General features: G+C 42.3%; 1 protein-coding gene across 2 annotated transcripts in view; it reads right to left on the reverse strand.

The window, feature by feature from the left end:
• Positions 1–5647: 5647 nt before the first annotated feature.
• Positions 5648–19348, reverse strand: part of ADGRF5 (adhesion G protein-coupled receptor F5) — a 53693-nt gene continuing 39992 nt past the window's right edge. For both annotated transcript variants that reach the window (XM_087437875.1, XM_087437874.1), the window contains 8 exons: positions 17642–17797; positions 15576–15784; positions 13436–13615; positions 10234–11628; positions 8963–9004; positions 8819–8878; positions 8122–8206; positions 5648–6160 (listed from right to left, as the gene is read on the reverse strand). In XM_087437875.1, the coding sequence (XP_087294001.1) occupies positions 6081–6160; positions 8122–8206; positions 8819–8878; positions 8963–9004; positions 10234–11628; positions 13436–13615; positions 15576–15784; positions 17642–17797 (2207 nt within the window). In that variant the 3' untranslated portion in view covers positions 5648–6080. The remainder of the gene's footprint in view (positions 6161–8121; positions 8207–8818; positions 8879–8962; positions 9005–10233; positions 11629–13435; positions 13616–15575; positions 15785–17641; positions 17798–19348) is intronic.

Here is a 19348-nt window from a genome sequence, read left to right on the forward strand (position 1 = left end):
AGTATGTGTGGCTACTGAGCACTTGAAATGCGGCTGCGGCAACTGAAGTGTGCTGGAAGTGTAAAGTGCACACTGGATTTTGAACACTCAGTACAAAAAATAAAATGTAAAATATCTCATTAATAAGTGTACATTAATTATATTTTGAAATAATATTTTGGACATATTGAGTTAAATAAAATGCATTATTGAAATTAATTTTACCTACTTACTTTTTTTTTTTGTGAGGAAGATCAGCCCTGAGCTAACATCCATGCCAATCCTCCTCTTTTTGCTGAGGAAGACCAGCTCTGAGCTAACATCTATTGCCAATCCTCCTCCTTTTTTTTCCCCCCCAAAGCCCCAATAGATATTTGTACGTCATAGTTGCACATCCTTCTAGTTGCTGTATGTGGGGCGTGGCCTCAGCGTGGCCGGAGAAGCGGTGCATGGGTGCGCGCCCGGGATCCGAACCCAGGCCGCCAGTAGCGGAGCGCGTGCACTTAACCGCTAAGCCACGGGGCCGGCCCATCTACTTACTTTTTCAAGTGTGGCTACTAAAAAATTTAAAATACACGTGATTCACATTATATTCCTACTAGATGATGCAGCTCTCAAGGCTTTACAGAATAGTTCAAAGAAAGCTGCATTTACTCTCACCTAAAGTGTTCATAGGAACGTGCTTTTCTTCCTATTTATGTGAAGGAAGTGTAAACTTCATAAAGCCATGGAAAAATACAAAGTATTTTGTCTTCAAAATACAAAAATAAACATCTTCCTTCTAAATGATGTGTACTTTATCTTACAAAGAATAAAAGTCAGTCCAAGTGAGTGGAAAACTCCAGACAAGCTGCTGTGACCGAGGCAAGCATATCACAGCAGAAGTTTAACCCCATAAGAGAGTCATAAGAGACCCATGGTCTATCAAGGTGTGAAAACTTCCCCAGACCCAGGCATGAGGTGCAGGCTGCAGGTGGCAGCATTTCCTGGGGAGGGTTGAAGGATGAGAAGTGCCCAGCACGAGACTTTATTTTTAAGGACTGGGAGGTCAGATGCACAAAAGCTCAGAGTCCTGGCTGGCACCCGTGTGCTTAGGTCTCTGATCTGTCGGCCTGAATGTCAAGGGCACATTGGCTCCTGGGCGGCTGCACCTGGCATGCCAGACGCACACCGTGCTGGGGAAGGCTGCCAGCTCCCATGCTGCTTTCATCTGGATAAATCAAGCTTTTCCAAACAGCACCCTTTCCCTGAATTTCCACACCGCTGCATGCCAAGCCCTCAGGAAAGGTGACTCCTCTCCTGTTTGCAGATTCAGCAGACAGAACAACACTGTGACGTTTGCAGCACATGAGCTTCATTACTGACACTGCCCGAGAGACCCTTCTGAGTGCGATTACCATTCTGGATAAAGAACTGTTTACAGGTCACATATGCACAGCTAATGCCTCACACAGACTCTGCAGAGCGCTGTCAGGTCCTTAACTTTGTTTGTTTCAATAATCCGATGAAATATCTTGTATAATCCTCTCCCCTTGACTGCGGGGCAGGACCTGTGAATCCGATGAGATGTCACTCCCATGAGTAGATTACATTATATGGCAAAGGTGAGGGGATTTTACTGATGTAATTAAGGTCTCCATTCACCTGGCTTTGAGTTAATCAGAAGGGAGATTATCCCGGATGAGCCTGACCTAATCAGGTGAGTCCTTTAAAAGAGAGTCTAGAGGTCAGAGACTGAAGTCAAAGAGACTCAAAGTAGCACAGAAGCTCTCCTATTGGGCATAAAGAAGCAAACTGCCGTGTTGTGGAGAGGGCCAAATGGCAGGGGACGGCAGGACGCCTCTAGGAGCTGAGGGCCTCAGTTCTATAAGTACAAAGAATGGAACTCTGCCAAACAACCAGTAAACTTGGAGGAGGGCCCCTGCTTTCTGATGAGACCACAGCCTTGGCCGACAACTCGAGTTCAGCCTGGTGAACCCTGAGCAGAGAACCCAGTGAGCCACGTCCAGACTTCTGACCTACAGAAACTGTGCGATAACAAACAGGTGTCGTTTTAAGCCTCTACGTTTGTGGCAATATGTTACACAGCAATAGAAAACGAATACAGGAAATATAGGACCATGTTACAGAAATACCTATTGCTAACAGAACTCCAAAATTCCAACCAAGCCGCACACAAATGTTTAGAATAGGCATTTGTTTATTTGTTTCCCAGACAGTTAGCTCCTAAAAGCTTGACTTCAAGGACCCCTGTTTAAACCCTCTGTAAGCCTCTGAGCTCCACACGCTGAGTGGGAGTGGAGATGGTGTGAGGAAAGATATCAGCTCTGTCAAGCCAACCGAGCTCAGCTGTGAGCTTCTGGCATTGTCCCCTTCCCCACGCCTGGAAAATGGAAGGGCTCATTCACTGTTTGGAGAATGGGGTTAAATTCTGATTGACATAGGGAAGCTGAAACAGCAACAGTAGCATATTGCAAAAGAGCAGACAATTTATATAAAGAAAGCTTCAGAGATCTCGTTAGATATTTTATTGTGATAAGCATGGAAAGGAAACATAGCTGCAAAAGATATGATTTACAACCCCAAGTCATAATTTTAGAAAAATAGCACCTAATTTCAAGGCTAACATCTTTGAAATGATGAGACATTATTTTCATTGACTTTTCAAAAAAAAGTAAGAAAGATACATCCACTGGAAGTCCCTCCTTTATTTTGGACACTCAGGGAATCAGGGTTCTGTTGGCCTGGGTTACTAACTATCTCTTTGTAAGGCAGAAGCCCCATTTGACATCACCATCACATGTCACAAATAAAATGCATTCCACCCACATGGCATTTCTATGAACACACTCATTGCCTTTTGTCTTCTCAAATGGTTGTAACTTTCTGTGCCACTCAGCTCAGAGTAACCTCCCTCCCTTCTGCACTGTAATCTTTCTCATCTCCCTGTAACTTCTTTTTAAGCTTCAACATGGGCCTCTCTGAAGTTCTCTACATAAACCATAAGAGGCTATGACTTCCCACAGCGTTTCTTAATTTCTGGCCTTAGCAACCTACATCCTGAAAACCCCATAGACCTTTGTTTACCTCTTTCTCCATGTAAACAATAAGAAATAGGGAGGGGGATGGCAGAGGCATGACTCATTCAAGAGATGATGTGTTACACTGGGCTTAGACTATTCCTGGACAATATTTCTGTAGTTTATATTAATTGCTCATTTGTGGATGCTCCAACCTCTGAAGGATTAGCACAGATCCGTCTGCAAGAAACTGACTTAAAAGAAGATCCCTTAATGCAAGAAAGTTCTGGCCCACGGAACTAACTTGACACACTGAGAGATGTCAGGAACGTGGGGAAGCATTGGGCTGTTTACAAGCAAAGTAGACCACCCATCCCACTTTGCACCAACGTCAGAGCCAACATTCCTCCTTCATCCTTCTTCCCTCAGAAATCTGCTACTTGTAACCACTGCTGATTGAGAACTGGTGACCTCAGGGCCGAGCAGGGCTCCTGCTCTCATAGAATTTACAGATTCATGGACTGTTTTACAATTCTGAATTCTACTGCTTATGTTAGGATATTCTTGGCAAAGAGTAGTGGTTGAACTATGTATCTTGCAATTGGGCAGAAAACTGGCAAGTATTTCTCCAGTTTTCTGTTTTCATAGCTTTTCTGGAATTTGGACCCAGTGCTGTGTATAGTTTGAAAGGTGGGAAGTACACGCATGCCTCTGTGTGTTTGTGTGTGTGTGTGTGTGTGTGCGTGTGCTGGGGGTAAGGGAACGTGCTTCAGTTAATGCATGTGGGCAGAGGGCCAGAGCCACATCCTATGGAAGTCCGCCAGAGGTTCCTGCCATTATGGAGATTCCATTCACAACATCAAACGCAGTGATTCCCAAAGGATCCTACAGAAGTGGGTGGAAGTTCAGTGTTTCTCGTCCTGCTGTGTTTTTCAGCTCCCCCCGAGCGCTGTGCTTTCCTTGGCTGATTACATCACGATGGCCATGCTGACACCGTGCTGTAACCCACCTCAGTTCTCCCTGACACAACTCCAGGAACCAAACCTGTCAAAGCCATCCTTTCTCTGATATCTAATTGTAATTCAGTTGATCCTTCAACCTCACCTCTGGCTCTGTCTTCTCAGCACTGAGCTCTGCCCAAAGCCAATCATGCCCTGGAGAATTTTATAGCCTAACAATCATTTCCTCTGGGGACTTTAAACAATGAGCTATTCAGTTGGGATGTGACAATTTTCAGGCACATAGGAGTAGATGTCTATGTCATCTGTGAATATGTAGAAATAGAGTTCACTTACTTTAAACATTATTAGAACTTCTGTCAGTCCCACCTCTCCCGCCCCATGAAGAAAGAGAGGCAGAATTTAAATTTAAAATTAAAAATAAAAGAAAGAGATTTTAAGGAATTAAAATGTTAAAAGAAAACTCTTTTGAGCCTCAGTAAATAAATGGTTGCTGAATCTCAGCCTCTTTTGTCCTGTCCGCCTGATGGCTGGGCCCAGTTAGGTTCCCAGTCCTTATGGAAACCACACAGCGGGCCCTTCCCCAGTGGTCCCACATCTTTATTCTGTCTCACTGTCCCCTTGGGATCAGACTTTGATTTGGAATGTATGATTGCTGTGGCGACAGCACATGGTTAACTCTAATATGGATGCAATTTCAATAAATATTTGTGTTTCTATGAAATGCACACACACGAAACACACACACACAAGTCGCAAATAATCAAATTCTTGGGAAAAGCTCCACTTTTTGTTCATCAAGGTCAAGTGTCATTAGGAGCATGGACTAGCCAGCTGTAAAACTTCCATCTGGAAGATTTCTAAGTGGTTGGAATAAACACAAATTAGACTGTACAAAATTCTTAATGTATATTAATTGGTCTGGGAATTTGAAAACTGAAAGAGCTAATACACAGAGAGCTATACAACACGCCAAGGGCCGCTGCAGCCACAGTAACAACAACAACAATAATATACAGTGCTGTAAGATTATTAAAATCTATTCTATAGTGCACAGAGAAGTACCTGGTTAAAGCTGTTAAATATAATATACGACAGTTGGGGTCTGTTTTCAGTGCAATATATTACATTTGGCAATTAGTGGATATAAAAAAATAGATTTTTTGCTTTCAAAAGGTGGAATAAGCCAAAACATAAGGCTTTTCTGATAAATTATAAAAAAGTAATGGGCAGATCTGCTTGGATCTGATAAAGCATGGTTGTTATCACACTTTCTCTGCATATTCAATCCACTTAGCTCAAACCTTAACATACAAAGGTACATATGTATGTGTTTACCATCTGGAGAATTGTGTCTCCTTCCGTGCACTTCTTGTAAATATTATTACCCACTTGAAAGCATCCTGATGAAAGCATCCTGTAATTCCCTCCCTATTTTTCCCACTGCCCTTCTCTTCTCTCTTAGGTAAGAAAATACCAGGGAGATAGCGAGAGAACTTTCCTGTGGCTTACTTTCAGTTTCCATTTTTGAGCCATTTTTTAATTCTCAGTGTGGCAGTGTCTGAGTAATTGTATTAGACAATCAACATGGAAATCTTAAAGTGTGGTCCTTAATGTGTTCTTCTCTATTTTTTTCTTTTTCTTCCTGTTTCCTTCCATCCTTCTTTCCTTCCTTCCTCCCGCCCTCCCTCTCTTCCTTCCTTCCTTCTTTCCTTCCTTTCTAGAATTCACTGAAGTATTTCCTAGGTACTAGCTTTTTACTTATTATTTTAATTAAAGCTTATCTTTGTGCCCAACATGTGAAAAGTGAAAATGTCTCTTTAAAATTCTATTTTACAATATAGACAGAGAAGCTAGGCCTTGAGGAACTTAAATTTCACTTAAATACTATACACATTTGGTATCACAGAAGGGGTGGAGGGTGGGGCAGCAAAATAAAGGTAACAATTTAATTTTAGTCTGTCTTTACAAAAGAAAGCCTCTTTCCTAATGAAAAAGTCTCTTCAGCATCTGCTCCCAGAAGCCTGTGGAGAAAACATTTTATGGATGGCTTGAAAGCATCTCTTTTTCAGAGCACATTCACGGTTCCTCAAGAGGTCACCTGGGTTGGATTTTTCTGTTCTTAGTTGAGCAACGAACAAGCACTGGATGTGTTTTCCACGGACGAGCTGGTTGTTTCTGGGGTGGAAACATTGTACGTTCCTGAAAAACAGAGCAGCAGCTCAGCCTAAAAGATAAGCGTTCAGGTTAGGGTGTGAACCTCTCCAAAGGGCCTGGGGGAGCTCTCTCCAGGAGCCAGGTAAGCTCTCCCATGCCTGGACACACACCCATGCCTGCCCTCCTCCCTCCTGGGACCCAGCGGTGCCAGAGAACAAAGCTGTCCTTCTCGAGCATGCATGGCAGCTGACCAGACAAGCACTAACTACTTCCCATCACACCAGCAGCCAGATTTCTACAAAGGACAGGGAGATCTCAATGTGGGCGCCTCTCCACATGCCACCACATGCATGGGCCTGGGGACATTCACCTGAGGGGACCTCCCTGGTCCTCTTATGTTGGAGTGACTTGGGGGAGCTCTTGGGAGGGGCCTGGAGGCTGAGCTGGAAGGTGAGGTGGGGAAGGGGGAAAGGAAAAGAAAAGAGAAAATTACAGGGGAAGGAAAGGCAGGACCAGAAGAGAAGCCGAAGTTAGGGGATAGCAACAAAAGTGCCGAGAGCGAGTGCAGTGGGGAGGGCAGCCAGGGAGCAACCACACAGGCTGGTGTCAGCAGTAGGGCGGGGCTGAGCACGGGGATTGTAGGGAGCGTGTGCTGGGCAGGGGGAGGGACACAGTGCCCACCCTACCATCAGATTGGTGAACTGCCACTGCTAACAAGGTTTCCATCATTGCCTGGGGGGCACTTTGGGGCTGCTGACAACATAAACCAAAGTTACAGTGATTATGGAACCCTCGGATAGGCCAACGTGGAGCTGCATTGATGACCCTGAGAGGCTATCGAGGGGTAACGACCTGTTATCTCAGGCCCTGGGACCTCGGGGAAAGAGCCCCAACTCCAACTTCTATCTGACTGATTCAGAAACAAGGAACTCATTCTATTGGCCTTACATATTGCATAATTCTGATTCTGTAGAATCATTTTGTAGAGTTTTCCCTATTTTCACTTTAATGCAGACGGTGAACACATTCCACAGACAGTGTTGTGGAGAACTATTGCCAAGAGCAATAGTTCTAATACACCCTGAAGATTTGATCATTTCACAACAGGTCCAATCAGTGACTTTCAAAATCAAAAGTGAAGGTCCTCCAGTTTCATAAGTCATGCATCAAACTGAAGCCCCAAACACCAAGTCCTTTGGAGTTTTAACAGTTAATACACATTCTTGAAATTTGTTTTTATATGAAAAGCCTTAGTCTAGAATACTGACACATTTCTAGATTCTGCATTTGTGAGATCTGTACAGTTTCAAGAAGCTGGAAGGAATTCTGGTGCCTATTTTCCTGGCGGGAGAGGGTAGTGGCATGGGACAGGGGCTTCAACTTGCCAGAATAGCTGAGACCTATTGCCCAAAGCCATTAACACTGTTTATTTTAAACTCCCAAGGTGGGAATTTTAACTGTGCATGTTCCTAATAGAATAGTTAACTTGGGTGAGCCCTCATATATGAATGCACAGTTTTATAAATGTCAGTGTGTAAACCAAGCACACTCTAAAAAAAAAAAAAAGAAGAAAAGAAAAAAAGGAAAAGAAACCCACAGCATGAGATCCTATAGCAGGATTTTCTAAATATATTCTCTGCTGCACTGTAACCCAGAAACATGACCCACCCATTCCTATTCCACACGGATAGAAAAGAACTCTGTGTTGGGCAAGGCCAGCAATTTACAATTCCCATTTTTATGGTTGAGGCAGGTTTGACAGACAGCCCTTCAAAAGCTTGTCTAGATTCTCCAAATCTTATTCTTCGTAAGTTACGATTACCTGTCCACTGAAGGCATTTGTCCTCTGTACCAGCTTCCTGATGGTTTGGGAAAATATTAGCAATTTCCTCTATGTGACCTCTGCCCCAAATGGAGCCATTGTAGCTAAATGCTCTGAAGTGAGAATCCCCATCGGGGCAAATTTGTCCAGGTCAACCCAGGGAGCAACTAGGGTCACTACGTACCTGTTTTACCAAACAAATTGTTAAATCTTCTTGATATTGGAGAACTCATAGAAAATACAGGTGTAGATGAACCTAGGGATGTTGACTAGAAAAGAGAAGACAAGACAATTACAAAGCAAACGTGTTAGACCAAGGCCCTGTTTCTACCTGTAGGAAGATTAGTTTGCTGCCCTCTAGTGGTCACTTACTGCATCTCTCATCCCATTTCTCAAAGGCCTATGTGAACACAAATTTCTACTTCAAGCAAATCAAGCCGGAGAGCCACCCTGAAACATTGGAATCTCACCATCAGTCTTAGGAAAATAACTTTCAAATGTATGTTTCACTGTTCGATAGGGTTCTAGCATCTTCTGACATGTGGAAACAGTCAAATATATTCAAGTACAATAGTTATTTTCCAACATGAACTACAGAAAATTCTATTTATCATTATTCCTCAAATTGTGTTCTCTGTTGCCTTAGGTTTCCCCAGAAGATTGTTTCTCATTGAAATTTTATTTTGACCTCCAATCAATATTATCTGTGCTATTTGACTGCTATTTAAAGATGTGGGGACAGCATCTTAATGAGAGCTCCATGGCTGTGTTTAATAAACAAAATGAGGTGAGAGGCAAAAACGATGAAATAATCTATGCTAAAACTAGTTGTGGAGAGAGAGAGAGAGATTTGGAGAAGTCTCTACAAAGGAAAGATTTACCTTTGAATGCTGCGAAGACCATCTCGACAGTGAAAACTTATTCAGCAAGGCTTCCTGTACCTGCATTGTTTAAAAGAAGCCATTGTAAATTCAACACACCACAAGCACTTTAGACTTTTCTAGGAGCATGAAACTTGTTCTCACCTTCTGATCCCAGAGGCATCCAAAGAGTAAAATGAATAATCCCTGAAAAGGATTGGGAAGAAGTGCATTTTAATCATATTCTATTCTCTGGCAAAATAGGGAGTATTATTAACCTACTGTTGAATTTGTACTATCTCTTTGCACATCTGAGTTTATAGAATGAGTCCAGTAGATGATAATGTTAAAAGGGATGCAGTAGGAGCACACCAAGGGACCTTAAATGTTATGATGTTATAAGGATATTTCCTATTTCCCTATTATCCGCCAATGGTGAACTGGAGATCCTGTTGATTATGCGATTAAATACATCTCTTGTGCCTACAGGACTTGGGCATGGAGTGGAATAATCAGTCCCTTCTAGTCAAGGCTTATTATAAATGTCATTAGACATGAGCCTGATAGTTTGGAGCCATTGGACAAGTAGCATAAGTTAGGATTTGTGTGGTTTTGGCATGAATATCCAAGGAGGCAATGTCTCTACTTCCAGATGCCCTGCCCCTTCACCAGCTCATGGGGGCCTATGCTTACCACCCCTCCACTGGGTGAATCAGAACTAAGCATTCCCTTCCTTGTGTTCCAAAGGCTTGTTGTCTTCACCTCCGCTAAAGCCATTCTAACAATTTGGCTTGTATCATAATGAGTTGAGAGGGAAAAAGGTAATTTTTTGTTTTAGTATAATGGAGTAGAATGTCTACCTTACATAGAGCACACATTCTTTCATTCTTTAGCAAGCGTTTCCAGAGAACACACTACGTGGCACACAGCATTCATTTTATTCACCAGATGCTTATTGAGCACCTACTCTGTCTTTTTAGGTGCTAGGGATACAGTGATAAATAGGACAGATGCTATCTCTGACCTGGCAAAGACAGAGCTCATTGAATGCTTATGGAAATTAACTGGAAAAATTATTTGGCTTAATAGTGGTATTGTCATTTAGGAGATAATCGACGACATTAATATAGTCTTGGATAAATAGCAAAATCTAGTGCAGGGAAGGGACTTTCCTGCTATTTGTATATTCAGGGCATTTAGAAGAGAGTCACATATGCAACCAAATTATAATGCAGGTGATAAGAGGTATGAGGTTCCATGGGAACAAAGGAATGTGTCCTTTCTATTTCATTGAGTTCTTGTCATTAACAGTCTTTAGGGCCAGGGCCTCCTCTGGACTAAAATCCTTCCCCATTCCTACTCTTGTTTGTGTTTCTATCATTAATTTGTCCCATCAGCCTAGACATTTCCTAAGAGTCCTGCACTGCAGAACTTACCTGGAAAGCATTGAGGAGGGTAAATACGATATGGAACACAGCATTGCTCCCCGGGAACACAGTGGCAAGACCAAAACCCCAGGTGAGCCCCAAGAGTGGTGTGAGGACCCCAATGCTCTTGCTGATCTGAAAGATGCTGCTTTTCTCCTGCTTGCTTGGCTTGTCTCCAATGGAAGGTCTCAGGATCTTGGTGATGACCACCACCGTGATGGTCACGTTCACCACCACGATGATTAGTGCTGGGATGATAAAGGCCAGCAGGGCCTTGGTATCCTCCCAGTTGAGCCAACACGCATTCTTCCTCATGTAGACTTCCTGGGGCTGGGTGGCCCCCAACGTGATGACTGAGATGACAAGAGGGCAGCCATAGCCAAGAGAAAATGCAATAGCCTTCTGAATGGACTTGCTTGTGTCACGCAGGATGAAAACCAGGCGGTAGAAGAGCATAAGACCCAGAGTCAGCATCCAGAAGAAGACACTGAGGTAGAAGAAGTGGATGAAGAAGGTGGTGGCCACACAGGCCGTCTCATTGAGTAGGTAGTGATGGTCATCAATGGTGGCGGCCACAATGAACCAGATGTCGGCAACCAGAAGGGAAGCAGAAATGTTCACAATGCAGATGTGACGCATATAGGAAGTCCGATTCTTGGTCACTGATTTCCACACCACGGCTTCCACAACCAGACAGGCCGCTAAGCTCAAGATGGAGAAGCACAGCCCAATGTAGGAAATGATATCCAGTAGTATTTTCAGGAGAGAGTCAGGGTCTGGGGAGTCAGGGGACATGAGGATGGAGAATGATGTTAGATGGTCACAGCTGCAGGAGACAGTGTCTTCATTGACTTCTTTAACATAGCACCCACTGCTGTCCCACCCCCCTGTATGGTTGGCGAGGTTGAAGTTCCAGAAGACACATTGTGGTATCCCACCTAAAGGGTTGTTGTTCTTAAAAGTCATTGAAATCCTGAATGGCATGGTTATATTGTGGCTGACAGTGGTTGTCATCACTAAGCTGTTTATAAAATTCTTTGCCTCAACATCCTGGGCAATAATGGCTTTGAGAGTTGGGAAAGCCACAGTGACAATAGATGAATCTGGCTGCAGGTTTTCCAGCTGGCACTCATCAATGGCCACATTGCCCCAGAGGTCAGAGTCTAAGAAAACAAAGCTCTGTTTGTAGGGTTTTGGGTCGCCAGATTTTATTACCATGCTCTTCATCTGCACGTTAGTTTGGGAGATGGACAAAAAGGTGCTATCTTCTGACCGTAATGCTCGGGAAAATCTTTCCACTGAATCCAGTAGCTGTGAGCTCTGATTGGTCTGTTGTTGTTGTAACACCTTCCAGGTACTCAAGATGGACTTGCTGAGGATGGCGTTAACCGTAGAGAGAACATGCTGTAATTGACATGGCATGGGATCAAACCAACCAAATTCTTTCAATCATACAACAGAAAAAAAATAACATCTCCCTGGAAACTGGTAAAGTGGGTACAGGTAAGAGGAAAATAAGAGAAAAATGAGGCATCACAGGCTATGGAGATCTGTGATACACCTTCTTATGGAAGGGAGTTAGCAGAGACTAGACCTCAAGACTGTGAGACTTTGTTAAACATTTAGCAACAGTGACAGTGAGAACCACCACCATCTCCCCCACAACCCACTAAGGCCAAGTCAGCAGGCTGGCAGAGATATTTATTAATTGTTTTATTTTATTTTAAATCTCAAGCCTACAAAGGCTTTTTGATGGGTGATATTTCATCAGCATGGGTGAGGTAGTCTCAGAAGACCCTCTCAAATGCTGAGCATCAAATGAGCAATTGAGGGTTGTCAAATGCATCTTTGTTTTTTGCTAAACATATTGATTCTCTCTCCCATAAACTTGGGCATATCATTTTCCATTTGTGCCTTCTCTCAATATAATTTCTCTGCCCTTCTTTGCCTTGTTCTGTTCTCTGAAACTATAAGCCCTATAGTTAGTTGAATGGTGGCCCCCAAAACAACATGTCCTAATACCCTAATACCCTGTGAATGTGAACTTATTTGGAGAAAGGATCTTTGTAGATGTAGTTAAGTTAAGGATCTTGAGAGGAAATCATCCTGCATTACTTAGGTGGGCCCTACATCCAATGATATTATCCTTATAAGAGACAGAAGAGAAGAAGAGAAATGGAGAAGAGGAGAAGGCTGTGCGAAGACAAAGTCGGAGATTGGCATGAGGCAGACACAAGCCAAAGAATGCCTGGAGCCAGCAGCAGCTGGAAGAGGCAAGAAAAGATTCTCCCCTAGAGCTTCAGAGGAAACAATGCCCTGCAGATACCTTGCTTTCAGATGTCTAGCCTCAAGAACTGTGAGAGAATAAGTTTCTGCCATTGTAAGCTATCCAGTTGGTGGCAATTTGTTATGGCAGCCCTAGGAAACTTATATAACTTTTTTGGACTCTTGTTACCCAAGCTGCTTGCCAGGTGGCATCTGGTTGGGTTTAGCTAATGGGAAGCTTTAGCAGGAGATGGGTGGAGAGGGAAGAAAGAAGATGAAATATATTTTTCCTACTATCCCCTGCACCCCCATTCCCATTCTCCTCAGCACATCTTTGGCAATAGCTATGTCCTTCAAGACTGTAGCTCCTGCTGAGTAACCCCTCCTCCACGGGTCCAGCTCTCACTCGGCTGTGAGTGCACTATTTCCTCTCCTTTCTCCTTTAGTCCTCGGGGTAGTTATGCCTCCTAGATGTTGCTGGTCTCGGGATGACTCACCACCTTTTTTTTTTTAACCCTAAATTTACCTCTGTAAATATCCCTTCATTGAAGTCTCTTCGTCTGAATTCTTGTGGGTGAATCCCCTTTCCTCCTAGAATCCTGTTTGCTTCCAAGTTCAGGTGTAGTGCTAGAGCATTGAGAATCCTACCTTGTACCTATTCTGAAAACCTTTAATTCCTAGTTTTCCTAGAAAGCAGATAAGAATTCCTTCTATTTTAATGAACAAACTAAAGCAGAGATTCACTAAAGAAATCTTCTTAAGGTCCCCAAATGAATACCGGAAACACTCCCTGATGTCCTAGAAGCCATAGGTGGAGAACACGTTACATGACTCTGGAAAAGACAGAGAAGAAGCCACAACAGGGAGGAGATATGTTTCTTGACCACAAGTCCTGAGGGGTGAAAAGATGAGATCCAAAACTCCTCCAAGGCTTAAACCAACTCACCGTCATCATTTCTGAATTCACTTGGGTTGGAACTGTTGAAAGCAAATCAAGGATGTTAATGGTGGCTCCCAGGCTCCCAGGAAATGAGCTGACTTCATTTTCCACCTTGCCTGTGCTAATAGAAAGATCCTTTAGGTATGTAGGGAGCTTCTCGTCCTGAGTGGGGCTCTTGATCAAAGCCTAGTAAAACAAAAGCCAACACAAAAAGACAAAGAAAACAACTTGCCAATCAGTCCAATGATCAAATCCTGCTGATCCATCCATGACAAAATCTCTCATATCTATAGTTTCCTTTTTCCTTCATTCCCATAAGTATATCCCATAAGATAACTTACTTATCTCTTAAACTATCTGTGTGTGCTCTTCAGAACAGAATATTACATAAGAAGGGAAACAGTAAAACAGATGTCAACCTGATGACTAGTTGGAAAAAAAAAGAGAAAGTAGATGTGATTGCTGGAGAACTAGATTAAAGTTGAGTAGAATTGTCACTTGGATAGTCAATGGAAGCATATTTGCTACTCTTTGCTTTTTCTTATCACTTATTTTGCTGATCATTAGGGTGACCATCCCAATTTTCCTGGGACAGTTCTGGTGTATATCTGCTGTCCCAATGTAATTAGATAGTGCCCTCTTTTATTTTCAAAAAGTGTCCTAGTTTGGATGATAAATTATATGGTCACACTATCTAAAAGATCACACCTGTATTTTCTAACTATCTATCTTCTACTTATAATCAAAGAATGAACTCAAATTCTGTCTTCTCCATGAAGAACTCTGATGAGTGTTCCAACCCAGAGGAGTTTCTTCCTCTGAATGCATAAGTATTTGTTTTATTTAACACATGTCATATTTGTGACATCTTTCCTAGTGTCATCTTGTGTTTTAATTTTGATATCGCTCCACTTAAATGATAAGCTCCTTAATGACATGAACAATGTGTTGTTTTTCTTTATTTCCTTCTCATATCGCATAATGCCTAACATAACACAAATCATTTGACTTGGCACATAGTAGGTGTTCAATAATATATGTTGAATGGATAAATCAAATGGAGCGTGATAGGCCAGCATGCCCCTTTTCCATTGAAAATGTATTTGGGTATCTAGAATCAAGACCAGGGCCCAAAGTTGAGTTAAAATTAGTATAATTTCTATCTTTCTCAGTTAGGATGATTTATATCCCCAGTGCTTCATCCATCAAGGTCTAACTCAGATGCCAAGTTTTTCTAGCAGAACTTCCTGATTATCCTAGCCAAAATTAGTATGTACAACATCTGTATTCTCTATCAAATCAGTGGTCAAGTTCTGATTTGGCCTCTTTACTCGGATAGCACTTATAATAATGCTTTGCACATATAGGTATTTTAATGAATTTGGTGTAAGACAAGAGGACAGACAGAAGATAATTAGATAAAACACAAATCAATATCACCCCTTCCCCTTAGCTCTTCTTCCAAGGGTGAGAGGATTTGGAACCAGTTGTCTGAAGATGTCACCATTGGCTATAACCCCACTAGTTGCCTCCTTAGTGTTTATTTATTGTAACTCACGGAATTTAGGAGTCTTTAACTGTCAACAACTTAGGTATGAGGTGACATTTATTCATTTTGTTGGAAAGAAAGGAATTTTCCCCTACCACATGAAAGTAACCTCTGTGCTAGGTAAGAGAGGCAGGCTAGTCCCTTCTTTTATAACTATAGGCCACCTCTAAGGATTGAGGAAATCTCAAACCTGTAAAAACATAAAGCCCCACTATTTTTATTTTCCACTGATGAACCTTATTTTTTATATTGCTTTTCATTCTGAAAAGATTAGAGCTATTTTCCTGATATCAAAATCATTCAAAGGAGAGCGCTTAGAGAGGATAGTACTACCTATACCTTGGAGCTAACGGAAACAAGATACTGAGACGACAAGGTGAGGGTACACAGCTGTTCCTAGAGCAGAACACATATTTTTTTGCCTCCATATTGACATTTAAGAAAATTTTTAAGCATTTCTGGGGTTGCATCTTCTTTGGAAACAAAGTTGTTTTGAGAGCAACACAAACCAACCCAAGGCCCATTTTCCTAAGTGCTGAGATACACAAGCTAGACAGATCTCCCCACGAAGAGCTCAGTCAGAGGTCCCAGGATCACCTTGGCCAGCTGGAGCAGACCATTTATTGTGGCAGAGATGCAGTTGTTTCTCTTCACCTTCCACTGGGAGCCTACACATTCATAAGTTATGATTCCACCAGCGGGACCTCCAGGGCTGCTGGGAATGTCCGAGAACTGACACAGCTTCTGGATGACTCGCCCAGGCTCCCCAGCACCTATTATGGGATCCTGGCATGTGATGTTCTCCTCTGCATTGGAAACACGGGAATAAAAGGGACAATTGAAAGGAGGAGAAAACATAGTGGAAACAGGGTCAAGCCAGGTGGAATTTTGATGTTTGAATTGATCTTTCTCTTTACTTCCAGTGAGATTTTCAGAGTTACCCAATTTCTTTATTTTGCTCCTGATTTCTCAAAGCCCCAGTGCTTTCCACACAAATCTGACTTTAATCTGCACTTGCTTTTCCTAACAGAATTTATATCCTCTATGCCTCATTCCCACCTCCAATCCCCAGGAATCATCTCTCTGCTGCCTGCAAAATCGAAGCCATGGAAAATAATGAGAACTTAAAGTGCACTCAGCCAGATAAGAGATATTCAGTTTACTAGGATTTGTAGGGATATAATGCCTTCACCCAAAGGATTCTCATCCTGGCGTATTAGAATCACCTGGGGAGCTTGGAAAACACCAATGTCCAGGCTCACTCCAGCCGAGGTAAATCAGAACCTCTTGGGCTGGGATTTGGGCATCAGTAGTTTTTTCAGCTTCTGCAGTGATTCCAGTGTGCAGCCAAGGTTGAGAAGCCCTGCCTTCATCCAAAGATATAATTAGCAGTAGGAATTCTGGGCACCCACAACCTGAAGATTCTAGGCAATATTTGTAAGCATTTGTTCCTTCTGTTTTCCCTGAAAGATGACTCTATTTCACCTGTACTCTAGAGGAGACTTGAATGGGAAAATGACATCTGTTGCAAAATCTCTAATCTCCAAGGGACACTGACTCTCTGATGTGCAGATCCCTCTCTCACCAACTTTTAAATTTAGCATTAATTGAGTCCTCAGCCATTGTATAAAATCTTAAAATATGTGAGTAATGTTCTACTAGGAAAATGAAATGGAATCAGAGTTGATATGAAGAAAGAGAAGAAGAACAAATATAAAACATGTTGATGCTTGGACTAAAATGGAGGGACAAGGAAGAATTTACCTTAGCTGCCCCCTGGAAGAGGTCTTCTTGATAGGGTCAGTGGACAGTGCTTCAGAGAGAGATAGGGAACTCTAAATTGCATTCTACTTTGGTGTCCAGGGCTTAGTTATCAATACACATGAGAATGACCACAAATCAGTGAACTCAAAGGAGCTGGCTGATAGAGCCATGGACCCTTCAGAGATCAGGGGTCCTACTACAGAGAAGATTTCTGGGAGAGGGGTCACTTATGGTGGAAGCCCAGGACCATCATTTACACACTTGCCCCTCTGTTGTCGTTAAGGAGAGCTCTTTGGCATGGGCTGTTACAGAAATGGCTCAACAAATCATGACCTTTTACCTTGAAAATGTTATGTGGGGGGATATTGGCTCAGTGATGACAAAGGATGGAAAAGACAGTTGCCTAATGTTTAGATCGATTCTTTTCGTGTAGCCCTGTCTCAGGGAAACAATGCTAGTGGGGACACCCTTCCTTTGCTGAAACCTCAGAGGAGTCTCAGCCCCACACAGACACTGTGCACTCTTATCTGCTGGGGGTGGTACACAGCCTCCCAGACTCAGCTGAAATATGGCTTCATCGGCAAGGCTCCTTGATCACTTCCTCCTCACCCATCAACAGCAGAGTTATGCCAGGCAGCCTCAGCTGGTCGCCCACAACGTCTCTAGTTTAACACTTATCACATTATACGTGATAACATTTTTTATTGCATCTCTCTCTCCCGTAGGCTCGAGGCCAGGAAACATGGCTTATTTCTTTTCAAATCTCCACACTTACCCCAAGGCCTGCCACATGAAGGTGCTCGACATACATTTATTGGATGGATGAATGAAGGAATGATTGAAAAAATGAATCCCTGGTCATGATTATAACACTTTAAAGTAATTTAAAATGCTCTCACCAAGAACCAGATTAAGCTTCATAGACTGGCTCCGGACTGAATTATTAGCGGCGTTGGTAAAGTGACAAAACACGTCAACAGTTTTCGGACACCGGGAAATGGAGTTTGCCATGAAATCGTATCTGTAGCACACTTGCTTTCCATTAACTTCTTTTGCTAAGATAGAATTGTTGAAAGAATTAAGTCACAACATGAGTATCCAAAGCACAAATTTTGTTAGAAGGATCCAGTATGGGTAAACTTGTCCACACTCTTTCCAGGAATGGGCCACATGCACTTTTAATGTGGTTTTACTTGCTTACCTTTTGCCTCCAGCTCTTAGAAGTAAGTAAGCCCACATTTGCATGGGTGCTAGCCAAAACTTTACCTCCACCATTCATGACTCCAAATCTGTGCCCACACATTTTTCGACAATCAAAATACCTTTTCAGCATCTCTCAAATCTCTCTACCTATCTAAATCCCATCACGTCCTGGGCATTTATTCTATCCTGCCTTCCCCACATTGGTTTAGAGTCACCTCCAATAGGTCTGTCTCCTCCATGAGACCATAAGGTGTTGGAGAGAAAATACCTAGTCTTATTTATCTTTGCATCTCCCAGTGCCTAGCCCAGTATTTGGCATATAGCACTGAACACATGCAAGTTGAACACAGAATGTTGAGATGTTTGAATATTTTAATAACCAGATTGATTCCATGCCCCCTACCATGTAGCCTTCTCCAAACTTTTTATTGGATCCTTGCTGTTCTGAATTTCCACTGTTCTTTAGATCTGTATTACTCATTTTGGATATTTAATGTTATATGCATTATCTTTTATGACATGAGCCCTTCTAGATATTAATATATGTATTCTACTTCTTTTGTATCCTTTCCATTGCCTGCTATGGTGTTTTGCATTGAGCAGGTCCCCAAAAATAGTTCTTGAAAGAATGAATAAGCTTATAAAACCCTCATGAAGATGTCTATGTTTTGAGATTTGGGATTGTGAGCTCATGTTTGGTTGACCTTAATCTGTAGGAATCCTGAAGGATCTGGACTGAAGTACATTCTATCAGAGAGGATTTGAATTTTTTTTTCCAAGTGCCATCAGTGCTACCAACAGACCACTTTAAGATAATTTTAAGTTAAGATAATTAACTTTAAGTTAATTATCCTTCAGCTTGAAGTTCCTGGACCACACAGGCAATATAATTTCAAACCCCAAACCTGAGTGAAGGCAGGACACTTGTAATTCTCAGGGGAAAATTTTGCCCAACCAGAGATGAGGCCAAGCTCTTAACTCTGGCAGATGAATTTTGTTTTCCTAGCCTATTCTTATGTCACCCTTTGAGGGTCCTGACATCATGCTAGTAGGGTGGTGGTGCCTCAGTTACTGCATAGGAAGCAAGGCCTCTCCTTTCATGTCCTTTAGAGCCTTAAATCCCAAGGTTTTGGGTTTCTGATATGACAAATGCTCTCAAGGATGCCCCAAAGTTAGTCAAAGCATTATCTTTATTTTTCTTTTCCTCTACATTTTTGGCCCTTAGTTATTCCTCTTACTTTCTTACATGCTCAACAGTGCATTTAAAAAGATTTTTGTAGAACATGTGGGATTTTTAGAGCATGCTGATTCATACCATGGAGTGAAGGACTATCAGAACATCTAGTTTACTATGTTGAGGAAGCAGAAAGCCTGCGAAGGTATCTTAATACCATCTTCAACAG

The sequence above is a fragment of the Ceratotherium simum genome, chromosome 13 (genome assembly GCF_057802395.1).
Source record: "Ceratotherium simum simum isolate JZ-2026a chromosome 13, ASM5780239v1, whole genome shotgun sequence".
NCBI classification, from domain to species: Eukaryota; Metazoa; Chordata; class Mammalia; order Perissodactyla; family Rhinocerotidae; genus Ceratotherium; species Ceratotherium simum.